The 20,177-nt window shown below is 36.9% G+C and overlaps 2 protein-coding genes across 4 annotated transcripts; both read left to right on the top strand.

Annotated features, from left to right (window-relative positions):
* Nucleotides 1-924: 924 nt before the first annotated feature.
* LOC131638449 (protein NONRESPONDING TO OXYLIPINS 2, mitochondrial-like) lies at nucleotides 925-4,271 on the top strand. 3 transcript variants are annotated; one of them, XR_009294670.1, is made up of 4 exons: nucleotides 1,319-1,350; nucleotides 2,057-2,117; nucleotides 3,711-3,750; nucleotides 4,053-4,271. XR_009294670.1 is itself a non-coding variant. In XM_058909011.1 (2 exons), exons 1-2 carry the CDS (start codon nucleotides 1,027-1,029, stop codon nucleotides 4,076-4,078), a joined length of 288 nt encoding a protein of 95 aa, XP_058764994.1. In that variant the 5' UTR covers nucleotides 925-1,026; the 3' UTR covers nucleotides 4,079-4,271. The 3 variants fall into 3 exon arrangements, 1 of the variants encoding a protein (XP_058764994.1); XM_058909011.1 differs by lacking the exons at nucleotides 1,319-1,350; nucleotides 2,057-2,117; nucleotides 3,711-3,750 and adding an exon at nucleotides 925-1,288; XR_009294671.1 differs by lacking the exons at nucleotides 1,319-1,350; nucleotides 3,711-3,750 and having other exon boundaries at nucleotides 2,056-2,117.
* Nucleotides 4,272-5,123: 852 nt separating this feature from the next.
* LOC131638448 (WAT1-related protein At5g47470-like) lies at nucleotides 5,124-8,156 on the top strand. Its single transcript, XM_058909010.1, has 7 exons — nucleotides 5,124-5,507; nucleotides 5,601-5,666; nucleotides 6,527-6,643; nucleotides 6,729-6,975; nucleotides 7,103-7,264; nucleotides 7,359-7,513; nucleotides 7,712-8,156. Exons 1-7 carry the CDS (start codon nucleotides 5,317-5,319, stop codon nucleotides 7,821-7,823), a joined length of 1,050 nt encoding a protein of 349 aa, XP_058764993.1. The 5' UTR covers nucleotides 5,124-5,316; the 3' UTR covers nucleotides 7,824-8,156.
* Nucleotides 8,157-20,177: the final 12,021 nt, after the last annotated feature.

Raw genomic sequence — 20,177 nt, 5'->3', positions numbered from 1 at the left:
TAACTTAACTTAACACATAAAATTACATAAGTTAATTATAATAAATAAGAAAGACTTAGACATTACTAGATGATTCTGGATATTTCAACACCTTGATTATGTTATCAAAAGTATAAAAATTGTCGCATCAAACTCGATCGGTCCCTATTTTAGCCTGCAGTGATATGTTTTTCACACAACCTTCAAATCTTCACCACTCTCCAACTCAATATGGTCGTATTTTATCCTTCCACCAGTATCAATCAATGGTGCCGAAATTTGATCTTACTCACATTTCTGTTCTCAATATTGGATAACATAGTATTCATTTTGGATATCAGAAGAGTGGGACATGTGGTCTCATATGGGAGCCCAAAATCAATGGGAGATTTCACCCTGTTAAAGTACACACACGCCATAAACGAATCTTGAGGCATTTTAAGATGTTTTTTTAACAACACATGATCCTTATTTATACAAGTTTAGATTTATTCTGGACTATACACAACTATCGGTTCAATCATAATCGTACAAAACTGTCGACAAAATCTCAACCGTCGAAATTACACTACCGGATTTTTTGCAGTTCCTCTAAAAATATGGTAAATACATGAGGTTTTTAAAAAACCATTGATTTTACACTACTGAATTTTTCAAGATTTTGCAATAAAATCCGATACAACATGATGTTTTTTTAAACAACGGATAAGTTTTTTCACACACCGATTTTTTAAAAATCGGTATAAATGCATACCCAGCTTTTGACATATATATCAATTTTTTAGTTATACAGGATATTTTATTTTTTCTAGCTAATTATTCTTGTGCATTTTTTTTTTTAAAATTTTGTCAAGAATAAAACGGGTATTATCGAAAATTGGGTGGTGCAGGTTAAATTTAGAGTGTGTTAAGTAAAAATTCTCTTTTAGAGGCCCATCCCAACAGAAGGCCCATTGTACCCCAAAGTTTGGTTAATCCCACGAAAAACTGAAAACCCTAAACCCTAATTCTCGCTGTTCCAATTCTTCCGATCCGATCTCACAATCTATGGCTTCAGCGTGCAGTAGAATTGCTCAAAGAGCGTCAATTTCATCCATCAAATCAGCTATCAAATCCAACATTCGCTCCTCATCTATTCCCAAACCAACATCCACCACTTCTTCTCCGCTTCGCCGATCCTTTTCATCCAGAATTGCACCGGAACTTGGATGCGTGCAGTCGATGTTGCCGCTTCACAGTGCGGTTGCGGTGTCTAGAATGATGTCACGCCTCAGCATAACTTCGAGGAACTGTCAATCGCTTTCTCAGGGTACACTCTGCTGCACCTCTCCCGGCCTCTAATACTTTGTTTTTCAAAATTATTCATACTCTGTGAGTAGCTTCCTTGCTTCTTGCATTTAACCCTTTCTATAAAGTTTTCATTGATTTTCCGCATTTCAATAAGCTTTTCAAGTTAACAAAAAAGATTATTGTTTGTTTAATTTAGTGGTAATTGCATTGGTATATTACACCTTGTTAAGATTGTGTGACGTTTGTCCTATTGATGATGTGTAGTGTTATCAGTAGTTACATAAAGTAATTGTAGCTAATTTACGAAAATTAAAAGTATAAGAATTTAGACCAAACACTTAAATAAACTCGGTTTCGGTATCATTTAGTGATTATTATAGCATTAACACTTATCATAGAAGTTTAGTGTATAAGCTATTGGACTTAATGTATTAGCGATTAGTCAGAAGAATATTGCTCTGTTTTTTGAATTTTCATTGACTTGCATTGCACATGAAGACTTTGTGAATCCAATGGAAGCTCTGTTGATTGAGACAGAGCATAGTCTCAATCATTGGCACTTACCCGATAGTATTTCAAAATGTGTATAAGATTGTTTTTGACTCTGACTGTGGTCTTTTAGCCTCCTTGTGTTTTTAGAATGAGGGTGTTGTTTGGGGCATAGGTAGGTTGGTTTTGTGGGAAAAGAATAAAACTATTTGGAGGTCATTAGTAGAAAAGTGAGAGACTAAAAGTTCTCTAACAGGGAATTTAGATGTCAACTAACTGTAAAATTTGGTTCCTGCAGGCACATAGTTAATTGGGAGTATGCGGGACCAGCCATTTAAGGCCTACTGCTTCATTACCAAGTACGAAACTATTAGTGTTCTTTAAAGTTTTAATATTTAATTTAGTAATTTCTTCGGCAATATTAGAATGGAGCTTCCATTTCTGTTATCTTAAGAAGAAATTCTTTTGGTGGCTTCACCAGTTGGACATTGGAATAGATTTTTCCATAGGACACAGGGGGTTCTCTTTCTTTGCTTAAGAAATATAAAGAGGGGGTAAAATAGTAAGGGAAATGAAATTGTTGAAGTTTATGTACGTTAATCCTATTGTTATTAGATGGTGGCCGTTGCCGCATGGAGTTGAAGTTTTTGCATGCTGCCCCGTGTGGCCATGGTGGAAATAGCTCTGAAAACATGTTAAAAGAAAAAAGAAAAAATGGGGTAGCAGATCCAACTCAATAGAAAAAGTGGGGTAGCAGATCCAACTTGCTTACTCACTCATACATCTTTTTCTATCTCTTACCTCGTGCTTTTGGCTTCCCTCCCCCCTCTCACTAGTGGTGCATCTTTGATAGATGACCCATATTCTCTCTGGGATATCCTATCTCTCTCTGGAAGCTACCTTTTCTCTTTCTTTCTCTGTCCTTTTTTTGTTCTGTAATTCCTTATTGCTCGAGTCTCAATTCCTCTCTTTTCTTCATATCTCTTTATTCTATCTGTCTATCCCTCTCAATATTTTTTTTCTCGCTATTGCTCTGTTTTGTAAATAGTGACTTTCTAAGTCTTTGTTTTGTGAGCAGAATATCCTCTATGTGCTCTCTTTCCAGTCTTTATTCTGTGCTTCTGTCCTCTGTTTGTTGGTTACATATTTTTTCCTTAAACTCTGCAGTTTTAGTGTTCTTTTTTGCGTGTGTATTATACTTATATTTGTAGTATTTATATAATGATTCCATCTTATGATCCAATGCCTTACATGGTATTGTTATAGCTGATTTTTGGCTTCCCATCATGAAACCAATCTGCGATTAATGTCTAGATTCATTGGGAATTATTTTTTACTCTATACTCCCTTCTTTTGATATTTCTCAAAGAAGAGTCCAAGTAATTTGCTTCCTGTCACTATGTTTTGCTCACTGGTTCTTCTTTATATGTACACATTTTGTTCTGCATAATTAGTCTGGCATGATGAGCTGGAGATTCACTAACATCTTTAAAATAGCCATATTATTTAAGGCTTTTGCCAGTGAGTTGTCTGGTTACATCTTTTTTCTTAAATACTACCTAACATAAACAAATGGACGACGATGTAAAATAGTTGAGCTTATAAATACTCATTTTTGTTTGGTGTGGGATTAATGTTTTTTTATTTGATATAATGTATATAATGGTTAAACTTGAGAAATAAGAAAATAGTCCGAACTTGAATATATGGTATATAATATTTGCCAAAGGTTTCCTTGTGGGATATATCATGAAAAACAAAGGAAAAGCTTTGCAGTGATACGTAGGGAAGCTGAAACTAGGAGTATTGATTTAGAATTTGAATGGATCTGTTACGAGTTACAACAGCCTACTGGACTATTCAAACTCAATTTATTTCTAAGTTATAATATGTTAAATGATTCTTTATCCTAAGTAAGTATAACATGATAACGTAACTGTTACTTTCGCCAGATGCAATTGATGGAACGTGAGACATGCTTGCTGGTTTAAGGTGGGATATTTTGTTTTCACCCTCTGAAGAACTCTTTGAGAAATCCCAACAGCTGTTTCATAGTTCGTGTTCAAACATGTGTTTAACAATATGTTTTTCTTAAGCAAATTGTATGATTGGCATATTAATGTAGCTTATAGTTATTAGTTTACACATAAACCACCATAGTTTTTCCTTATATGATGGCATCATTGTAACTGACTTGAATATAATTTTTTTGTTCAGTAGTCTATGGCTATTTGCTTTATTTAGGGTTTCTACAGAAGCATGTTACTAATTGAGCCTTTGTTTATTTGTTATAGAGCTTGGTCTATCGGTTCCAAGGTGACTTACTAGAAGAAAAGATTGAAGAAAGTTTTTTAGGTTTGTAAGGATGGATTTGTAATCGTTTTGTTACATTGTTGCCCAGAAAGTGGGTATACTTGCTGTAATTCTTTCAGGCTTAGAAAATGGTTTGTTCTGTTGAATAAAAAAATAGAAGCCTTAATTGATATATTTATTCATACATTCATACACATAAATAGTATGATAGCGTTTGCAAATCTACATTTACAATTACAACTATTATACTCCCTACAAACGGGTTTGCCTATTAAACTGATTTCTCCAGTTTTTAGAAGTTCATCTAGAAATCATATCACCCGAAAGGGAAAATTGAGTTGAAAAAATTGTTTTTTTTTTAAGAAAATAAAAAATTGGTTTTGAGAGAAACCGTTTTTAAAAAAAAATTGGTTTTTATAAGAAATTAGTTTTTTTTAAAAACTAGTTTTTATGAGAAACCGATTTAGAACTGAACCAATCTATATGTAAACTGATTTTAAAAAAATTAACCTATTTTAAAGAAATAATTTTAAGATCCAAATTATATTTGAATTTGGTTTATTCTTAACTATTCCCACCACCTACTACCTATAACACAAGCAATGCCATATTTAGTTAGACTACCTCTCAACTCAACTAGTATATCAGTATTAATGCACCTTAAATTGCGTGCACATATGCAATTTATTTAATCTCAATTTCATGAATAAATTGCGTGCACATATACTTGATCTCAATTCCATAATTACAACAAAACAGAAAATAATTAAATTAAATTTATCACAAAAGTGAAAAAGAAAAACAAAATAGGATAGATAATCTTTCTCTCTATTTTCAAGGAATAATATCTAGATTTAGATATTGTAAAGACAAAGTTTACGGCTAACTAATCCCCACTATTTATAGACATGTTCTAAGAATTAAACAATTTGAATAAAAAAAACATGGTTAGGTAAGGAATTGTAGCATGTATCTGAGATTCTGAATAGAGACAAAACAAAAACAAAAAATAGTTTTTCCTTAAAGCGGTTGGAAAGACAAAGACTGGTTGATAGAAACATGAATGACAGTTCACTTCTTCTAACTTTGTTTTCATACACGTCTCATCTTCAATAGCGGTTATCATCATTTCCAATATCATGATGCTTCACGCATCCATATAATAACTATTAATATAACATTTTTCTTGTTTTTCAAAATCATGAATTATGATGAGAGGATTATAGAGAGAATTGAAATTTGAGGATGGTGAATTCAGGGATAATTGAAGATGTGATTATAATTGGAGGGTTGATTGGTGTACAATTTGTTTATGCTGGAAATGCTATGCTCATGAGTTATCTTATGTCCTTGGGTCTTCAATCTTTTACCATTGTCATTTTCACTGCCTTTGCGACATTTATTCTTCTCCTTCCTTTTGTTCTTTATTTTGAAAGGTATTATTTTTTTTTCTTTTTTTGTGATGGGTTATGGAAAAGTTTTGAACTTTGATGATGATTTTTATTTGGGTATGTTTGTTTCTATTGCAGGAGTAAATGGCCTAAGAGAATTAGTTTCAAGTTGTTTTTAAAGTTTCTTCTTCTTGCTCTTGGAGGGTAAGAAAATCTTATTACTATTATGTGTTTTTAGTTTAATGTTCTTAGCCTTTGGGTTTTGCTTTCACTCTTGTTCTTTTTGATTAATTTATTTTGTTAAAAGAAAAATGGTGGTTTGGAATTTTTTTTTTTTGAAATTGTAGAATCTTAAAGTTGCATACCTAATGCAAATGTTGAAGAACTTCACAAGAGACTAATTTGAGTTTTTATTTATTTATTTGGGGTCGGATTCATTATCATGGATTTTAGGGAAAACTTTGATCCCTAGAATCTCTCACAAATGTTGAAGAACACAAGAGATTAATTTTAGATTTTTTTGGCGGATTCATTATCATGGATTTTAGAGAAATCTTTCATCCCTAGAATTTCTCACAAATGTTGTAGAGCTCAAAAGACTAATTTTAGATTTTTTTTGGTGGCAGAATTATTACCATGATTTGTGCTAATCTTAGAGAGGCAAAACAAGTTTTGCCCACCAAACATGTTCGTTTTGTCTGGATTTTTTATAAGACGGGTCAAAGTTTTAGATTCATACCTCTAATATGTCCGTCCCGCCCTGTTTATTTGCGGGTGTAGACATTAATAAGGTTTTTTCAAGTTTTAGCATTTATGGGTGTAAGACCCGCGTGCCCGCCTTTATTTTTTTGCAGGGCGGTCAAAGATTTTGTTTTTTCGCGACATTCATATTTGTTTGCCACCCTAATCGTACCATATTCCTAAGAAGAGGGTTATTTAAATGAAAGGATGGTATTAATTGAAAGAATTTTAGAGTAAAAAAAATCACATGACATTTATGTATGTAGAAGAACACTAGAATCCATGTTGTTAATTTGATCATTGGTATTGATGATCTTATGCAGTGTAACTTTGTTCCAATCTTTATTCCTTAAAGGAATCAATCTAACCTCAGCCGCAATGGGAACAGCCATGCCAAACCTTGCCCCAGGGTTTATCTTCATCATCGCATGGATTTTTCGGTAACACTATTTTCGCAAGACTAATTTCTAACCGATGTAACTAATTCGTAACTAAATTTTACATATATAATATAATACAATGCAGGTTGGAAAAAGTAGACTTAAACTGCACATTTAGTAGAGTAAAAATAATTGGCACATTGCTTTGTGTCTTAGGAGCATTCACAATGAGCTTAATGCAAAGTATCTCAACTCCTATACCAATGGAAAAGTTAAAACTCCAATTAACTCTTCCATCACCCCCAATTGTAATGTTCGACAGAGACAAGATCATTGGTTGCCTGTATCTCTTGGTTTCAATCCTCCTTCTCTCAAGCACAGTTGTCTTACAGGTAAAGTTTTTTAGTCTTCAGTCAGTTCAGTCTACAAATGCAGTCTGACGCAGACTGCATTTAAAGACCGACTGAACGGACTATTTGTTCAAAATGTGTTGTTTATAAAAATTTGTGTTTGTTGCAGGCATTTACGTTAGGAGAATTTCCCGCGCCAATGTCATTGTGTGCAATAACATCATTTTTGGGGGGTGTGATTACAACAGCAGCTCAATTAATTGAATATCATGAAATCAAAACCGGGTATCCATTAGTTAGTGTTGGTGACATGATTGGTTATTCTGTTCTGGTAATTTTCAACTAGTGTTAAATTTTATAATATTGTGAATTACTAGTACATTGGTTGTTTGATATTAAATGATGGCTGAATTGAAAATTCACAGTCAGGTGCAGTAACTGGAATATGCTTAAGCATCAGTGCTTGGGCACTTGAGAAGAGAGGGCCAGTTTTGGTATCCATGTTCAGTCCTGTTGGCACTGTTTGCTCTGTCATTTTCTCTATTGTTACTTTAGGAGATAGTACCGTTAATATTGGAAGGTACTTTCATATCATTCCAAACTATTTTTTTACTTTGACACGGACACACCGACATATATGTAATAATTTGAAAAATAAATAAATTTAATATAATCACATCACGTGTCGATTTTGCGTTGGTGTCAAACACTGACACATCATTGCTCAGAGATCTCGATGCTACACAGTTAACTTAAAAATGCTTGATTTGCATTGCAGCATAGCAGGGATGTTCCTCATGTTCACTGGACTCTACTTTGTGCTTTGGGCCAAAGGGAAAGAGGATTGTATAGAGATTGAGTTTGATGCAGAGAAGCCTCTCTTAAGTTGATTTCTTTTTTCAAAATTAATGTCAAAACAATATTGTGTAAATTATGTGTATGTTTTGACAAGTTAGTGTGTAATTGTTAACTATAGGTTTTGAGATAGAGTAATGTATTATATAGGAGAGGTATTTTTTTAGGCAAGGAGATTAATTAGTTATGAACTGTAGGTTTTGGGATAGAGTGATGTATTATATCCTCATAATTAAGAGGGCATGATGAAAACAAAACAAGTGGATCATTTGAGGGTGAGAAGAAGGAATAGTTGAGATAGAAAATTGAACTCAAGAAAAAATAATTATGAAGAAAAAATGTATAATATTTTAATCTTATTCTTCTTATATACTATGTTCCCGAACAACAATATTGATAATCTTTCCGGTGCGGGCCGGAAGAGGTCGCAGTATATAAATATTTTTCTGTTAAATTGTGGATCCATTTCCTTTGATCTGAAGTGCCCTTTTATAGCCTCTTCAAGGATCAAGGAGCATTATGGAGACCATCAAGTGTCTTGATGGCCCATCAAAGGTACTCTCTTGTCTGGGAATGAATATCAATGTCATTGAAGACCATCAAGTGCCTAGATGGCTTATCAAAGACATGGTCCCTTGTCTAGGAATGAGTATCAATGCCATTGAAGACCTTGTTGTCCTTGCTGACTACCTGTTAAGTCTCTGGTTCCCATTCGGGGTGAGACCTCGGACGGGTTGAGGTATCATGTTTTAGGAAAATCTCGGGTCAGTATTTGGAAAGTGATGTTCGGAGGATCCTGGTTTGTCCTAGATCTCGGTAGGTAGGTCCCTTCCCGACTTCTGAAATTCGATTTGTACTTAGTGCTTGATACTCATTCTCGGAAGGTTGAGATGGTTCTGATTCCGAGCAAGAGGAGGTCCTATCCCGGTTTCTTAAATCCAAGATGTGCATAGTCCTCCAAGCATGAGGTCTGCAAGGGCGAGATGCTTAAGCCTGCAATTTTGGCGGGATTTTTAGAATAACCTTTGGCAAGTTAAACTAGTCTAATTGATTCTATACCCATTAATGGGCACGGTCATCAGCAACAAACCTGTAAGGTTTTTGGGTTTTAGTCGAGGATATCACCTCATTTCCCAAGGATGTCCTCTATTTTTGTTTGTTTTTTATCAAGTTAGGCATATTGTCCTAACTAGAGTTGTTGACCCCAATGGAGATCTTGGACTTTTTGTAGCTTTCCGTCTATTCTAGATGTCGCCCCAGTGGATGCCCTTTTGTAGTTTTTCAATCGAGTATAGCCAACGCCCTTAGTGGAGATCTTGGGTTAAATCACAGAGAGTTGCTATGGGTTTATGTGACGGGGGGTCACAGAGAGTCGCTTGGGTTTGTGTGCGATGCCCCCAATGGAGGTCTTCTTGTAGATAGGGTCGCGACAAGTCGAAGAGCTTAGATAAGTTTGCGGCAGATGTTCAGGGCGTCATGATAGACGTTGATGTGATGAGGCCGAAGAGCTTTCATAAGTTTGCGGCAAACGTTCAGAGCGCTTTGATGGGCGTTGACGTGGTCGGAGATCTTTTGCGGCAGAGGTTCATAACGCTTTGATGGGCGTTGACGTGGTCAGAGATCTTTTAAAAGTTCGCGACAGACATTCAGAGCGCTTTAATGGGTGTTAACATGGTCGAAGAGCTTTTAAAAGTTCGCGGTAGACGTTCAGAGCACTTTGATAGGCGTTGACGTGATAGGGTCGGAGAGCTTTTACAAGCTCGCGGTGGACAATTAGAGCGCTTTAATGGGTGTTGACATGATGCCCCTAGTAGAGGTCTTGGGTTTGGTTACCTACAATATGGTTTTTATTAAATCTATGAGTCAAACTATAAGGAGATTAATAGCTCATACGTTGGAGATGATGCATATTTGTTGATGATAGGACCTATGGACCTGCGCAATTTCAGAGGTAGGTCTTGCACGACTCTATTGTAGCGTGGATTCTCCCACTTCAGCTGTAGCTTTCTTTTCTTGCCTATCTATGTGCAAGTTAGAAAGAGAGAGCGCCTCCTCCCCACGCAGGGGAAATGAGTGACACCTATTATTTACAATGAATTTCAAAGAGTTCTTTACGGAATCACAAAACAGACTAGTAATTAGCTCGCTATGTCCACATCAACAAATTATAACATAACTTGTATATGTCTAACTTCCTGTTATTATCGGCGACCTCGCTTAATCAATCTTTGCTTTCAAGATTATCTGTGAGTGGTGTAGTTTGATTCATTTTTCCTTTTTATGAGGGACTTGTTGACTTTCAGCGTTTTGTGTTGCTACTCGGTCCATCCTTTATAATTACGACCCTGCTTAAATGTTTATAGACATGTTGTGTGATCAAACTTGTACACCCAATTAGCGCGCCAAATATATTTGGGAGTTGTTTAAAGGAAAAGTTCCCGTAATCGTATCCTTACTTCTCTTCCTATGTATTTTCCATAGTCACCTACGACTTTCTGCTTAGGGAACAAAAAACAATCCTCCATTAGTTATAGTTACATAGACTATCAACAATTATTGCGTGATCTGTAGGTACATATGCTTATATTCAAATAAAACCCCTTTAACATTATCAAAATAAGGCTAGGATCATAAACCTGTCCAGTGATACTTTATGATGCTCTATGCACTCACAAGCAGCTGGTACAGTGGAAGTTTAGGCTCGTATCTACCGCTATATTATAATGCTATTACTTAATTATTATACCTCAATTCTTATCCAACTACAAAAAATATGGTGATCACCCAATCCCCCAATTTTAATGAGACTTCATATTGTACGCTTAAAAATTAAAAGATTTCAATGAGACTTCCTAAGCTGCAGACACCCCATTTTTAAATTAATCATTTTATCGAATTATTTGTGAATTATTACAAATTGAAAATTTCTTAACCAACCTCCTAATCTTCTTGGTCACCTCTGGCGAATTTACAAAAATACCCCTTGTCTTGGAAGTTCATTTCCGTAAACGTACTTTTATTGGAAAAAAAGGTGTTTTCGGAAATGAATCTCCGAAAAGGTGAATATTTTAATGAAAAATATTGATTTCGGAGATGCATCTCCGAAATAAGGTTAATTTTCAGAAAATTGGTGAATTCGGAAGTTCATCTCCGAATTCACCCCCCTTGGAGGAATTCGGAAATGCACTTCCGAAATAAGGTCTGGACAGAAGAAAAATAACAAACAAGAACGATTCGCTTTATTTAATCGGATGAAGACGATGGAGGAGACGCTGCAACAGGTTAGAAAGTCCCGATCCTCTAGAAATCCATACCACATTGTAACTTACCAACATAATATACAACAAAAAAAAACTTATGAGCAAACTATACTTACATCATAGTGGTGTAGATCCTTATCAGCCACTCGCAACTGAAAATGATTAGCACGAACTTGAATTTTCCTTCCCAATTGACCGTAACCAGGTCGGTTAGGGAACCTAACCGCCTTCTGAGACGACGGAGCCGACTCTAGAGTAGCCTTCTGTTTAACTTCGGCAGTCAGGCTCTCGATGGAAATCAGAGCCGAACTCAAGGAAGCAACCGGCGCTGCGACAGATGGAACAAACGGTGCTGAAACAGATGGACGAACAATCGGAGCTGCAACAACAGATGGAGGAGAGGTAACCGGGGCCGGAGCATATGACGGAGGAGGTGGATGTCCGGAGGAAGAAGAAACGGAGGTACGTCCACCGCGAGAGCCACGACCACCACCACCACGGCCTGATCCTGCAGCATTGACGGATGATTGTTAAGAATGTGCAGGAGATGGTTGACTCCGGCGATTTTCGGGATGATTTCCTCCACCGCGGCGAGACATTGTGATGAAAGCAGTAACAAGAGATAGAAAACGTTAAAGCAAAGAAGAAGACTTAGGATCGAAAATGATTTGGGATATTTTGAAAGAAAAATGGGTGAGAAGCTTTTAAATAGGAAAGTGTTTAGAAGTTAACCGTCTAAGTAACAAAATGGAATTAACGCGTGGCTGTGGAGCTTCCCAATTTTTGTTACGTATTAGGACAAAGATCGTTTGAGTTCTTAATTAACGATAAGAATGACTCATGTAATGGTGAATATTTACTATCATTTATTTGATATATTTATCATTTTTTCCAAAATCCACTTTATTACTACTATTGCATTATTTTGGAATACAAAAAATTAAATAGTAGATATAAATATTTAGAGTGCTATATTTTTAAAAAGAAACGGCGCTGCAACAGGTGGACGAACAACCGGAGCTGCAACATATGTAGGAGTAGGAGGAGGAAGAACCGGCGGTACGTCCACCGCGAGAGCCACGGCCACCACAACCACGGCCTGATCCTGCAGCATTGACGGATGATTGTTGAGAATGTGCAGGAGATGCTTGACTCCGGCAATTTTCGGGATGGTTTCCTCGACCGCGGCGAGAAATTGTGATGAAAGCGGTTACAAGAGAGAGAAAATGTGTGAGTAGAGGAAAAGAGTAAGGATCAAAAATGATTTTGGATGTGATTGGAAGAAAAATGGGTGAGAGAGCAGGCTTTTAAGTAGGAAAGTGTTACCACATTTCTTAGAAGGTAACCGTCTGAGAGTGGTGGGGGAGAAAGAAAAGGCACTTCGAAATTTCAAATCCGGTTGATTATAATTTTTGTCCTGTAATGGTTTTCTTACCTGATTGTAAAAAATAAATGAATTTTGATGCATTTCGGAAATGCATCTCCGAAAACACCAATTTTTTGGTGTTTTCGGAGATGCATTTCTGAAATCTAAAAAAATCTAAAAAAAAATAACTTCGGAGATGAATCTCCGAAGCAGGGGTAAGTTGGGAATTTTGCTGGGGGTGACCCCCATAGGGAGGTGGGTAAAGAAAAAATCTTACAAATTATATGTCTTGTGGTGTGTTTTGAATTATTGATGGGTTGAGTTAAGTAAAATAAGTAGGTGGTATATATAGAAATTAGCAAAATATTTTAGAATTACTTTTAGTGATTAAATAATAAGAGTATTTTATTTAATTAAGTGAATATATTGGAATATTAAAATAATAATGAAAATAAAGTGTGGAGAGGAATTAAGGGTAAGCTGGTAAATTGTGAAGATAAGTTGAAGGTAATAAAGAAAAAACATGATTAGGGAGAATATATTATTATAAAAAAAAAGAGTGGGAACAGGAATCAGTTTTACATAATATGTGAAAAGTTGGAAGAGAGAAAAGAAGCGTTAGGGCAAGAGGAAGGAGAAGAAGGATTTAGGAGAAATCAAAGATTCCTTTATCTTTTCTAGAAAACCACATAAGGAGAAGATGTGCTTCTCTAATGGGTGTTAAAGCACGAGGGGTAAATGGCGGAACCCTTAGGTTTTGTTTGTGAGTTTGGAGTGGAGAGCAAGGGCAGACTTTCGAAAACGAAATTTTTAAAAAAAATTTGATATTTTTTGAAAAAATGATTTTGTTTAGAATGATAAACGAGTCATTATCATTACTACATTTTTAATTTTCATAATACCATAACAACCTAAAAGATATTTGAAAAGTTTATGTAAACCCTCAAAAACTCTCCTTCAATACAATTTTTGAGTCCCCCCAATTTTATGGTGTTTTTGGTGTTATGAATAAAATCAAACCCTCCAAAACCTTCATACCCAAAATCTTTTTATTGTTTTCACCTAATTCTTTCTATTTTCCAAAGCCCTCCCATCCCTTCTCTTCCAAACTCGCAAACAAAGCCTAAAGCTCCTTAGGATTGAGTGTTTTGATTCATAATTCTAAATTCTGATGCTATGATGGTTGTTATACGATGAATTTCGTGTGTCTTGTATGTGTGTAATTTTCTATTTTGATGATTGAACCCATATTCACCATTGTTGCAATTTTGAAGGTTTTAGGCATAACCTTAAATTAGTGATTTGATGATCTAATGATGTTAAAATTGTGAATTAACTCGAGATAATTAGAGTATTGCATAGATTGTAATTTTCTGAGCATATATATTTTTACGGAATCGAAATCGGAGGTTTGGAAGGCCTCCAACAATTAAAAATGCAAAATATTATGGAAACCATCAAATGTCTTGATAACTCATCAAAGGTACACTAATTTGTTTGAGAAGGAGTATCAATGGAATTTAAGACCATCAAGTTCCTTGATGGCTCATCAAAGACATGTTCTTTTGTCTGTGAATGAGTATCAATGCCATTCAAGACCTTGTCGTTGTCTTTGCTGATTATCCGACCTTTAAGTCTCCGGTTTCCATCCGAGGTGAGACCTTCGGACGGGTTGAGGTATGGTGTTTTAGGAAAACCTTAGGTCAGTGTCTGGAAAGTGATATTCTGAGGATCCCAGTTTGTCCTAGATCTTGGTAGGCAGGTCCCTTCCCGACTTCTAAAATCTGAAACGTACATAGTCCCCCAAGTGTGAGGCCCCTTACTCTTCTTCTCAACTTGAAAATTCTATTTTGATAGGTTTTTGGTCCAATCTTCTCCTTTCTCTATCTGACTGGAGAACCTTATCCTCTACCTGAGCCAATAGCAGTCGAGAGTCATTGACCGAATTCTTGAAGCATAGTGTTCTTGGTGCCTTTCTGAAAGATTTTGTTGTTATTGATTATTGTTTTTGGTGTCGGGATCTAGCTTGGTCACTTTCTGATGTGGTAGTGTTGGTTTGTTTATTTGATCTAGTGGTTTGTATGTTTGTTTTGTTGGTTTTGTCGGTTAGGTTTAGCTGTCTTAGTTATTATAGTTAGTTATAGATAGTTATTAATTAGTTAATTTTTTACAAGTTAGTTAAAATTTGTTAGTTGATCATCATTCTTAAAAGTGTATTATGTATTTATTGTACCGATCAATCTTTTCATTGAATTAATACAAAACAATTCAATTATCTCTTGTATTTTTTTAGTTTAACCATGTTTTTCAACAGTTTTCCACAATATTTTAAAAACCAGACCGATCATCAAATCAGTGAGGGTAATGAGTCACTGATTTATTTGTCGAACCACTAGGTCACTAGTTAAACCACATGACTAGACCTGCTTAAATTAGATAGCTCGGTTGAATAAACCAGCCTCTATAACAAAACTATATAGTTATTAAACTGATTGAAACAGATGATCCAGTCTCTAAAAAATCATAATTTCAAAAGTTCATTCTTTAAATGAAAATTCTATACACAGTCATCACACATAACAAAATAGTACAAAATACAAATCCAAATAAATTTTGAACAAAGTCTAATTGCAATATAAATTGAATACCAAAATAACTATAATGTCTAATAAATTAAATTCTAATGAGTGAAAATTGTTTCAAATAAGTTTTAAACAAAATCTAATTATATTTTAATTTTTTTTAAAAAAATCATCAAAATGTTGTTGTTTTATCGGAAAAAAGCAAGCATTTAAACCTCCAATTTTCTAAAATCGTTAATCCGTTGGTTTTTATTGGTTTTGGTCAATTCTGACTGATTCAATAGCTTATCTGATCCAGCAATCAGATCAGACCGATGATCCCACCAGTTCCTGGTTCTACCGACTAAATATGATCTGATTTTTAAAATACCGATTTTTTTCTTTATTTTAATTTTTTTAGTTTATAAAAAAATATATACTTAAGTCACTGTTGGAAAGATCATAAACAGTTCCCAAGTCTAATCTCAAGAATCAAATGGATGAAATGACAATGCTTTATGACCCTATTTAGTGAATGTTGAATTGACTTATTAACCATAAATAATGTAAATTAATATGGCAACCATAATTTAGCAGCATTGGCTTTGAAGTGCTGCCTAACATTCAAATACCTGCCCTCCTTGTCATTAATTACTTCAAACCCACCAATTAATCACCAACAATTCGTTCACCGGTCTTAGAAATATCATGTATATTTTGGTACAATTGTTGAATTTTATCACATGTACCACTTCATGCAACTTGACTCAACATTTATTATAAATTAGATATCGCAATCGTAAAGATTAATTCTTCAAATCAAGGAACTACAACATAATTAAAAAAAAAAAAACTCTGACTCAAAAAATTTAATACTATTATGTTCAAGGTTAGATCAAGCACCGAACCTCTAATTAAATTAGAAGAAATATTTACGATTTCATTTAAGTGCTCTTGGTTAACATTTATAGTATACTTATTTTTTTAATTATATTTATCGATATTTTTCAAGCAACAGGTTTAACCTATTATTAATTGATTTATTTTAATTTAAATTCAAGTAACAAGTTTAAGTGGAGGTCCAACTATCATTTTCCAGTCACGATCTTGGAAGACTGGTGAAAATTGTGGAATGCTAAAGTCACAATGATTTTCAATTGCTTGCTTCTTCCTTTTGTAATGGGAGACTATTAATTTTCTAGTCAAAAGTTTGTTTTTATAAAGATTTAACATTTTGTTATTGTTGTTGCATTTTGGGTTGTGTTTTGTAGGTAGAATCCTTTTATATAGGTTGGTTGCAGTTCCACCAGACAAGGAGAGCAAAAGGGATCGACCTGTCTTGTGTTGTAGGCCATTTTATATTATCTTGACACATGCTTCTTAAATGAAAATTTCTTTAGCCACCTCCCTATGGGGGTCACCCCCAGCGAAAATTCCAAAATACCCCTGCTTCGGAAATGAACTTCCGAAGCGCTTTTTTTAAAATTTTTTTTTCACAATTCGGAAGTTCATCTCCGAAAACACCTCATGGGGGGTGTCTTCGGAGATGAACTTCCGAAAACACCTCATGGGTGAATTCGGAAGTTCATTTCCGAATTATGCAGAAACTGTGTTTTTTTTTTTATGTTTTTTCTTAAACAGCCTCGCATTTTAATTAAACGCAAACGCCAAATAAAATAAGCGACATATAAACAGAAAATACTAATGCGATAAATAAAATCCAAATAATATATACAAGCCGAACCAAATAGTAATAGTGTGCGCAATATACAATCCGAAAAAAAAAAATAAACCCGACCACTACTGGGTGTGCCTAACCCTCTCACCCTGAGCCCTCCTCTGCCGCCTGTACCGCGCCGCACGGCCCGCATCAGTGACGATCGCCTCCATCACGGCGAATGCATCTGGACCGCCCTGAAGAACGATACCCCGATCCAAGGCGTCCCGCCCAAGCATCTCTATTCGCTGGCAGATCGGCAGGAGATCAATGGCGTGGTCATCCTCGGCCTGCTGGTTCTCCAGGATCTCCTCATGTGCTGGCCTAGGAGCGTCGGGAACGTCGGGTCTCATCAGAGGATGGGACACCCGGTAGAACCATGTGACGTACCCCTCCTCACTGTGCCAGTCCTGTGTGACCCGAGTGAGACGGTACTCCTGCGGTACCACATGATGCTGCCAGTCCTCCCATATGGCAGTGAGCTGCACTCGGGTCACTGTGTCGGGAGCAGCCTCAAAGGGTGACCTGGGTATCCGCTGCACGAATCCGAACTGACGCATGCACCGCTCAGGGAGATACCGGACCATGATGCCGGTCCCGCATGCCAACCAGCCTGAATATAGAGCAATGCCGTCAAAGGGGACAACCTGAGCGTAGTCGACGAACGGCCTCCAGGTGACGTCGTCGTGCATCGTGCGGTCCAGGTACAAACGGTATGGTCCCACCGCATCGTTCCCCCTCTGGAGAGCGTATCTGGCGGCCCTGGGCATGGCGTCAACGTACGCAGGATCGATGTGGAAGCCGTGGATGCGGGAGAAGTAGGAGATGATCCAGCTCTGAAACATAAATAAATACGAAACATAAGTAAATACGAAACACAAATACGAAACATAAATAAATACGAAACAATTAAAATAAAACGTACCGTGAGTAGTGTGCAAGATCCGACCAACTGCCTGGTCCTCCAGTTGGAGGCCTCATTCAGCTTCTGGTAGAGGTATGCCAGAGTAGCTGCCCCCCAGTTCCACTGGTGAACGGTATCAAGGTCCATGAAGTAGCGGAGGTAGGTCACGTCGACGTACCTGACACTCTTGTCCACAAAGCATGCAGCGCCTACCACATGCATGTACCAACACCGGAGAGCGCAGCCGCAGTGATAGTGTGTGAACAACTTGTCACCCTCACCCTCAGCCCCGGCAGCCGCGTTCAGATGGTGCTCAAAATAAACGCTCAGTGTGGTGAACCGGATATGAGGCCCATAAGTCGTGGCGCACTCAAAGTGAGCAACCTCGTGCTCCATGCCCAAGTAGAGCATCATCCACTCAATGGCCTCCACCCTCTGGATCTTGGAGTGGGTCAACAGCGGCCCCCTAATTGGCAGGTGGAGAAGACACTGCACGTCGTGCAAGGTGATCGTCATCTCCCCAACCGGCAAGTGGAAAGAGGACGTCTCCTTGTGCCAGCGCTCCACAAATGCCCCCTGCATGCCGGTGCTGATGGTGGTGTACCCCGTCATGCAGAGCCCGCTGAGCCCTGAACCTCGCACATGGTCGTTAAACCACTCAGCTGCTGGTTTAAACAGACTGAAAATCTTGCGGGCGTGGTTGACCATTTTCAGCGGCTCTCTCTCCTGTTACAAAAAAAAAAAGCGACATATATTAAATAAGCGACCATATATTAAATAAGCGACAAATAAACTGTTAGATTATAAAAAATGGAGACAAATAAACGGGTAAATTAAAAAAATACCTCTCCCTCCCAGATCCGCCGAGCGACGTGATCGTGGTAGTGAATCAGCACGGAAGTGTCAAAGGGTCCTCCCGGATAGCCATCCTCCTGCTCGTCCTCCTCCCCGGCTGGAGGGTCAACATCCGGTACACCCTCCGCCTCGTGGTATGGCACGGCCACCTCCTCCTCCTCCTCCTCCTCCTCTCGCTGGCGGGAAGAAGATACCCGAGCCAGCCTACTCCTAGATCCTGATGTAGAGGTACCCTCGCCCATCTCCACGGGAACTCGCACACGGCGTCCCCGGCCCTGCCCCCGTCCCTGGGCCGACTCCAGCTGCGCCGCCGCCCGCTCGCGTCTAGCCGACGCAGTCTGAGACTCTCTCCCCTGTCTGATGCGTGTTGGTTGGTTGCCTGACATGTTCCTGTAAACAATTGAAATCGATTAATATGCGAGACAAAAGAAGAAACAAAAAAAATTGAACTTCTGATACAGTTCGGAAGTTCATTTCCGAAAACTGGGATGGAGGTGTTTTCGGAAATGAACTTCCGAAACACCCCTGCGCAGAACTTCTCTGCAACCTCCAATGGCAGACCCCTAAACCAAACATCAAACCTATGTCTACACATTCTAAACATCCTAAATATCAGTATAAACCTAACCTAATACATTTTTTGCTATTTGTAAATACCCTAATATACATTTTAATCATAGATCTTAAAATCAAAATGCTTACCGATTGAATGGATTGGAGGACTTTTGAATGTAATAGAGCAAGTAGATGGAGCCTTTGAGGTAGCTTGGAACTGGTTTGCACAAAAATCTCTTGGGGTGTGAGTTTGGAAGAAGTTTAGGGTAAATGATTTGGGGGAGGGGGCTGTTTTGCTTAATCTGAAAAACGCAGAATATTTCGGAAATGAACTTCCGAAATGGTGTTTTCGGAAGTGTATTTCCGAAATAAGTCAAATTTTTTTAAAAAAAAGGCGCTTTCGGAGATGCATCTCCGAAAACACCTTTTCTTTGCATTTCGGAAGTTCATTTCCGAAGTCAGGGGTATTCTGGGTTTTTCACCAGAGGTGAGCTAGAAGGTTGGGAGGTGGCCAAAGAAATTCTCTTGTTAAATATATCAATGCTTAAAAAAGTAGAAACACCAAATAAAATTAGAGGAAAACTTGCCCCCAATTGAAGTGTCTTTAAGTTTAGTTAGAGATATTATAGACAAAACATTAAGTATATCTTGAGATTTATGTAATAAAACTTCATAAAGAGGATCTTTAATTTTCATATGTTATCTTATTGTCTCATACATTTTAAATGGTAATTACGAGAAAACATTTACTACCAAAAAATTACTACTCCATAATTTTCATATGTTATCTATTATTATTTATGATTTAAAACACAATTTGAGCTGGTCAAAATATTGACTTTATTCTTATTTTCACTTGACTTAGTCCGACTCATTATTTTCTCTTTCTCCCTTATAATATAATGCATTCTCCTACTTTTATAAGAGGAAGAGACTAAAAATTTTAACATAAAAAACCATTTTTATTTCATTTTTTAATTTTTTTTGGTTATATTTTTCAATCATACTAAAGATATAGAAAATTTCTTTAGCCACCTCCCCCAGCGAAAATTCCAAAATACCCCTGCTTTGGAAGTTCATTTCCGAAAGCGTCTTTTTTTGAAAAAATTGACTTATTTCGGAAGTGCACTTCCGAAAACATCATTTCGGAAGTGCACTTCCGAAATACTGC

This window comes from Vicia villosa, unplaced genomic scaffold (genome assembly GCF_029867415.1).
Source record: "Vicia villosa cultivar HV-30 ecotype Madison, WI unplaced genomic scaffold, Vvil1.0 ctg.002318F_1_1, whole genome shotgun sequence".
In the NCBI taxonomy this organism is placed as follows: domain Eukaryota; kingdom Viridiplantae; phylum Streptophyta; class Magnoliopsida; order Fabales; family Fabaceae; genus Vicia; species Vicia villosa.
The sequence above is the reverse complement of the archived record's forward strand: the minus strand, read 5'-3'. Positions and strand labels throughout refer to the sequence as shown.

Excerpts from the sequence above, each read along its gene's own strand:
- LOC131638448 (XM_058909010.1), top strand. The coding sequence starts at position 5,317 with ATGGTGAATTCAGGGATAATTGAAGATGTGATTATAATTGGAGGGTTG. Across the intron at positions 5,667-6,526 it reads CTTCTTCTTGCTCTTGGAGG|TGTAACTTTGTTCCAATCTT; the intron begins GTAAGAAAATCT and ends GATCTTATGCAG. Across the intron at positions 6,976-7,102 it reads CAAGCACAGTTGTCTTACAG|GCATTTACGTTAGGAGAATT; the intron begins GTAAAGTTTTTT and ends TGTTTGTTGCAG.
- LOC131638449 (XM_058909011.1), top strand. The coding sequence starts at position 1,027 with ATGGCTTCAGCGTGCAGTAGAATTGCTCAAAGAGCGTCAATTTCATCC. Across the intron at positions 1,289-4,052 it reads CTGTCAATCGCTTTCTCAGG|AGCTTGGTCTATCGGTTCCA; the intron begins GTACACTCTGCT and ends TATTTGTTATAG.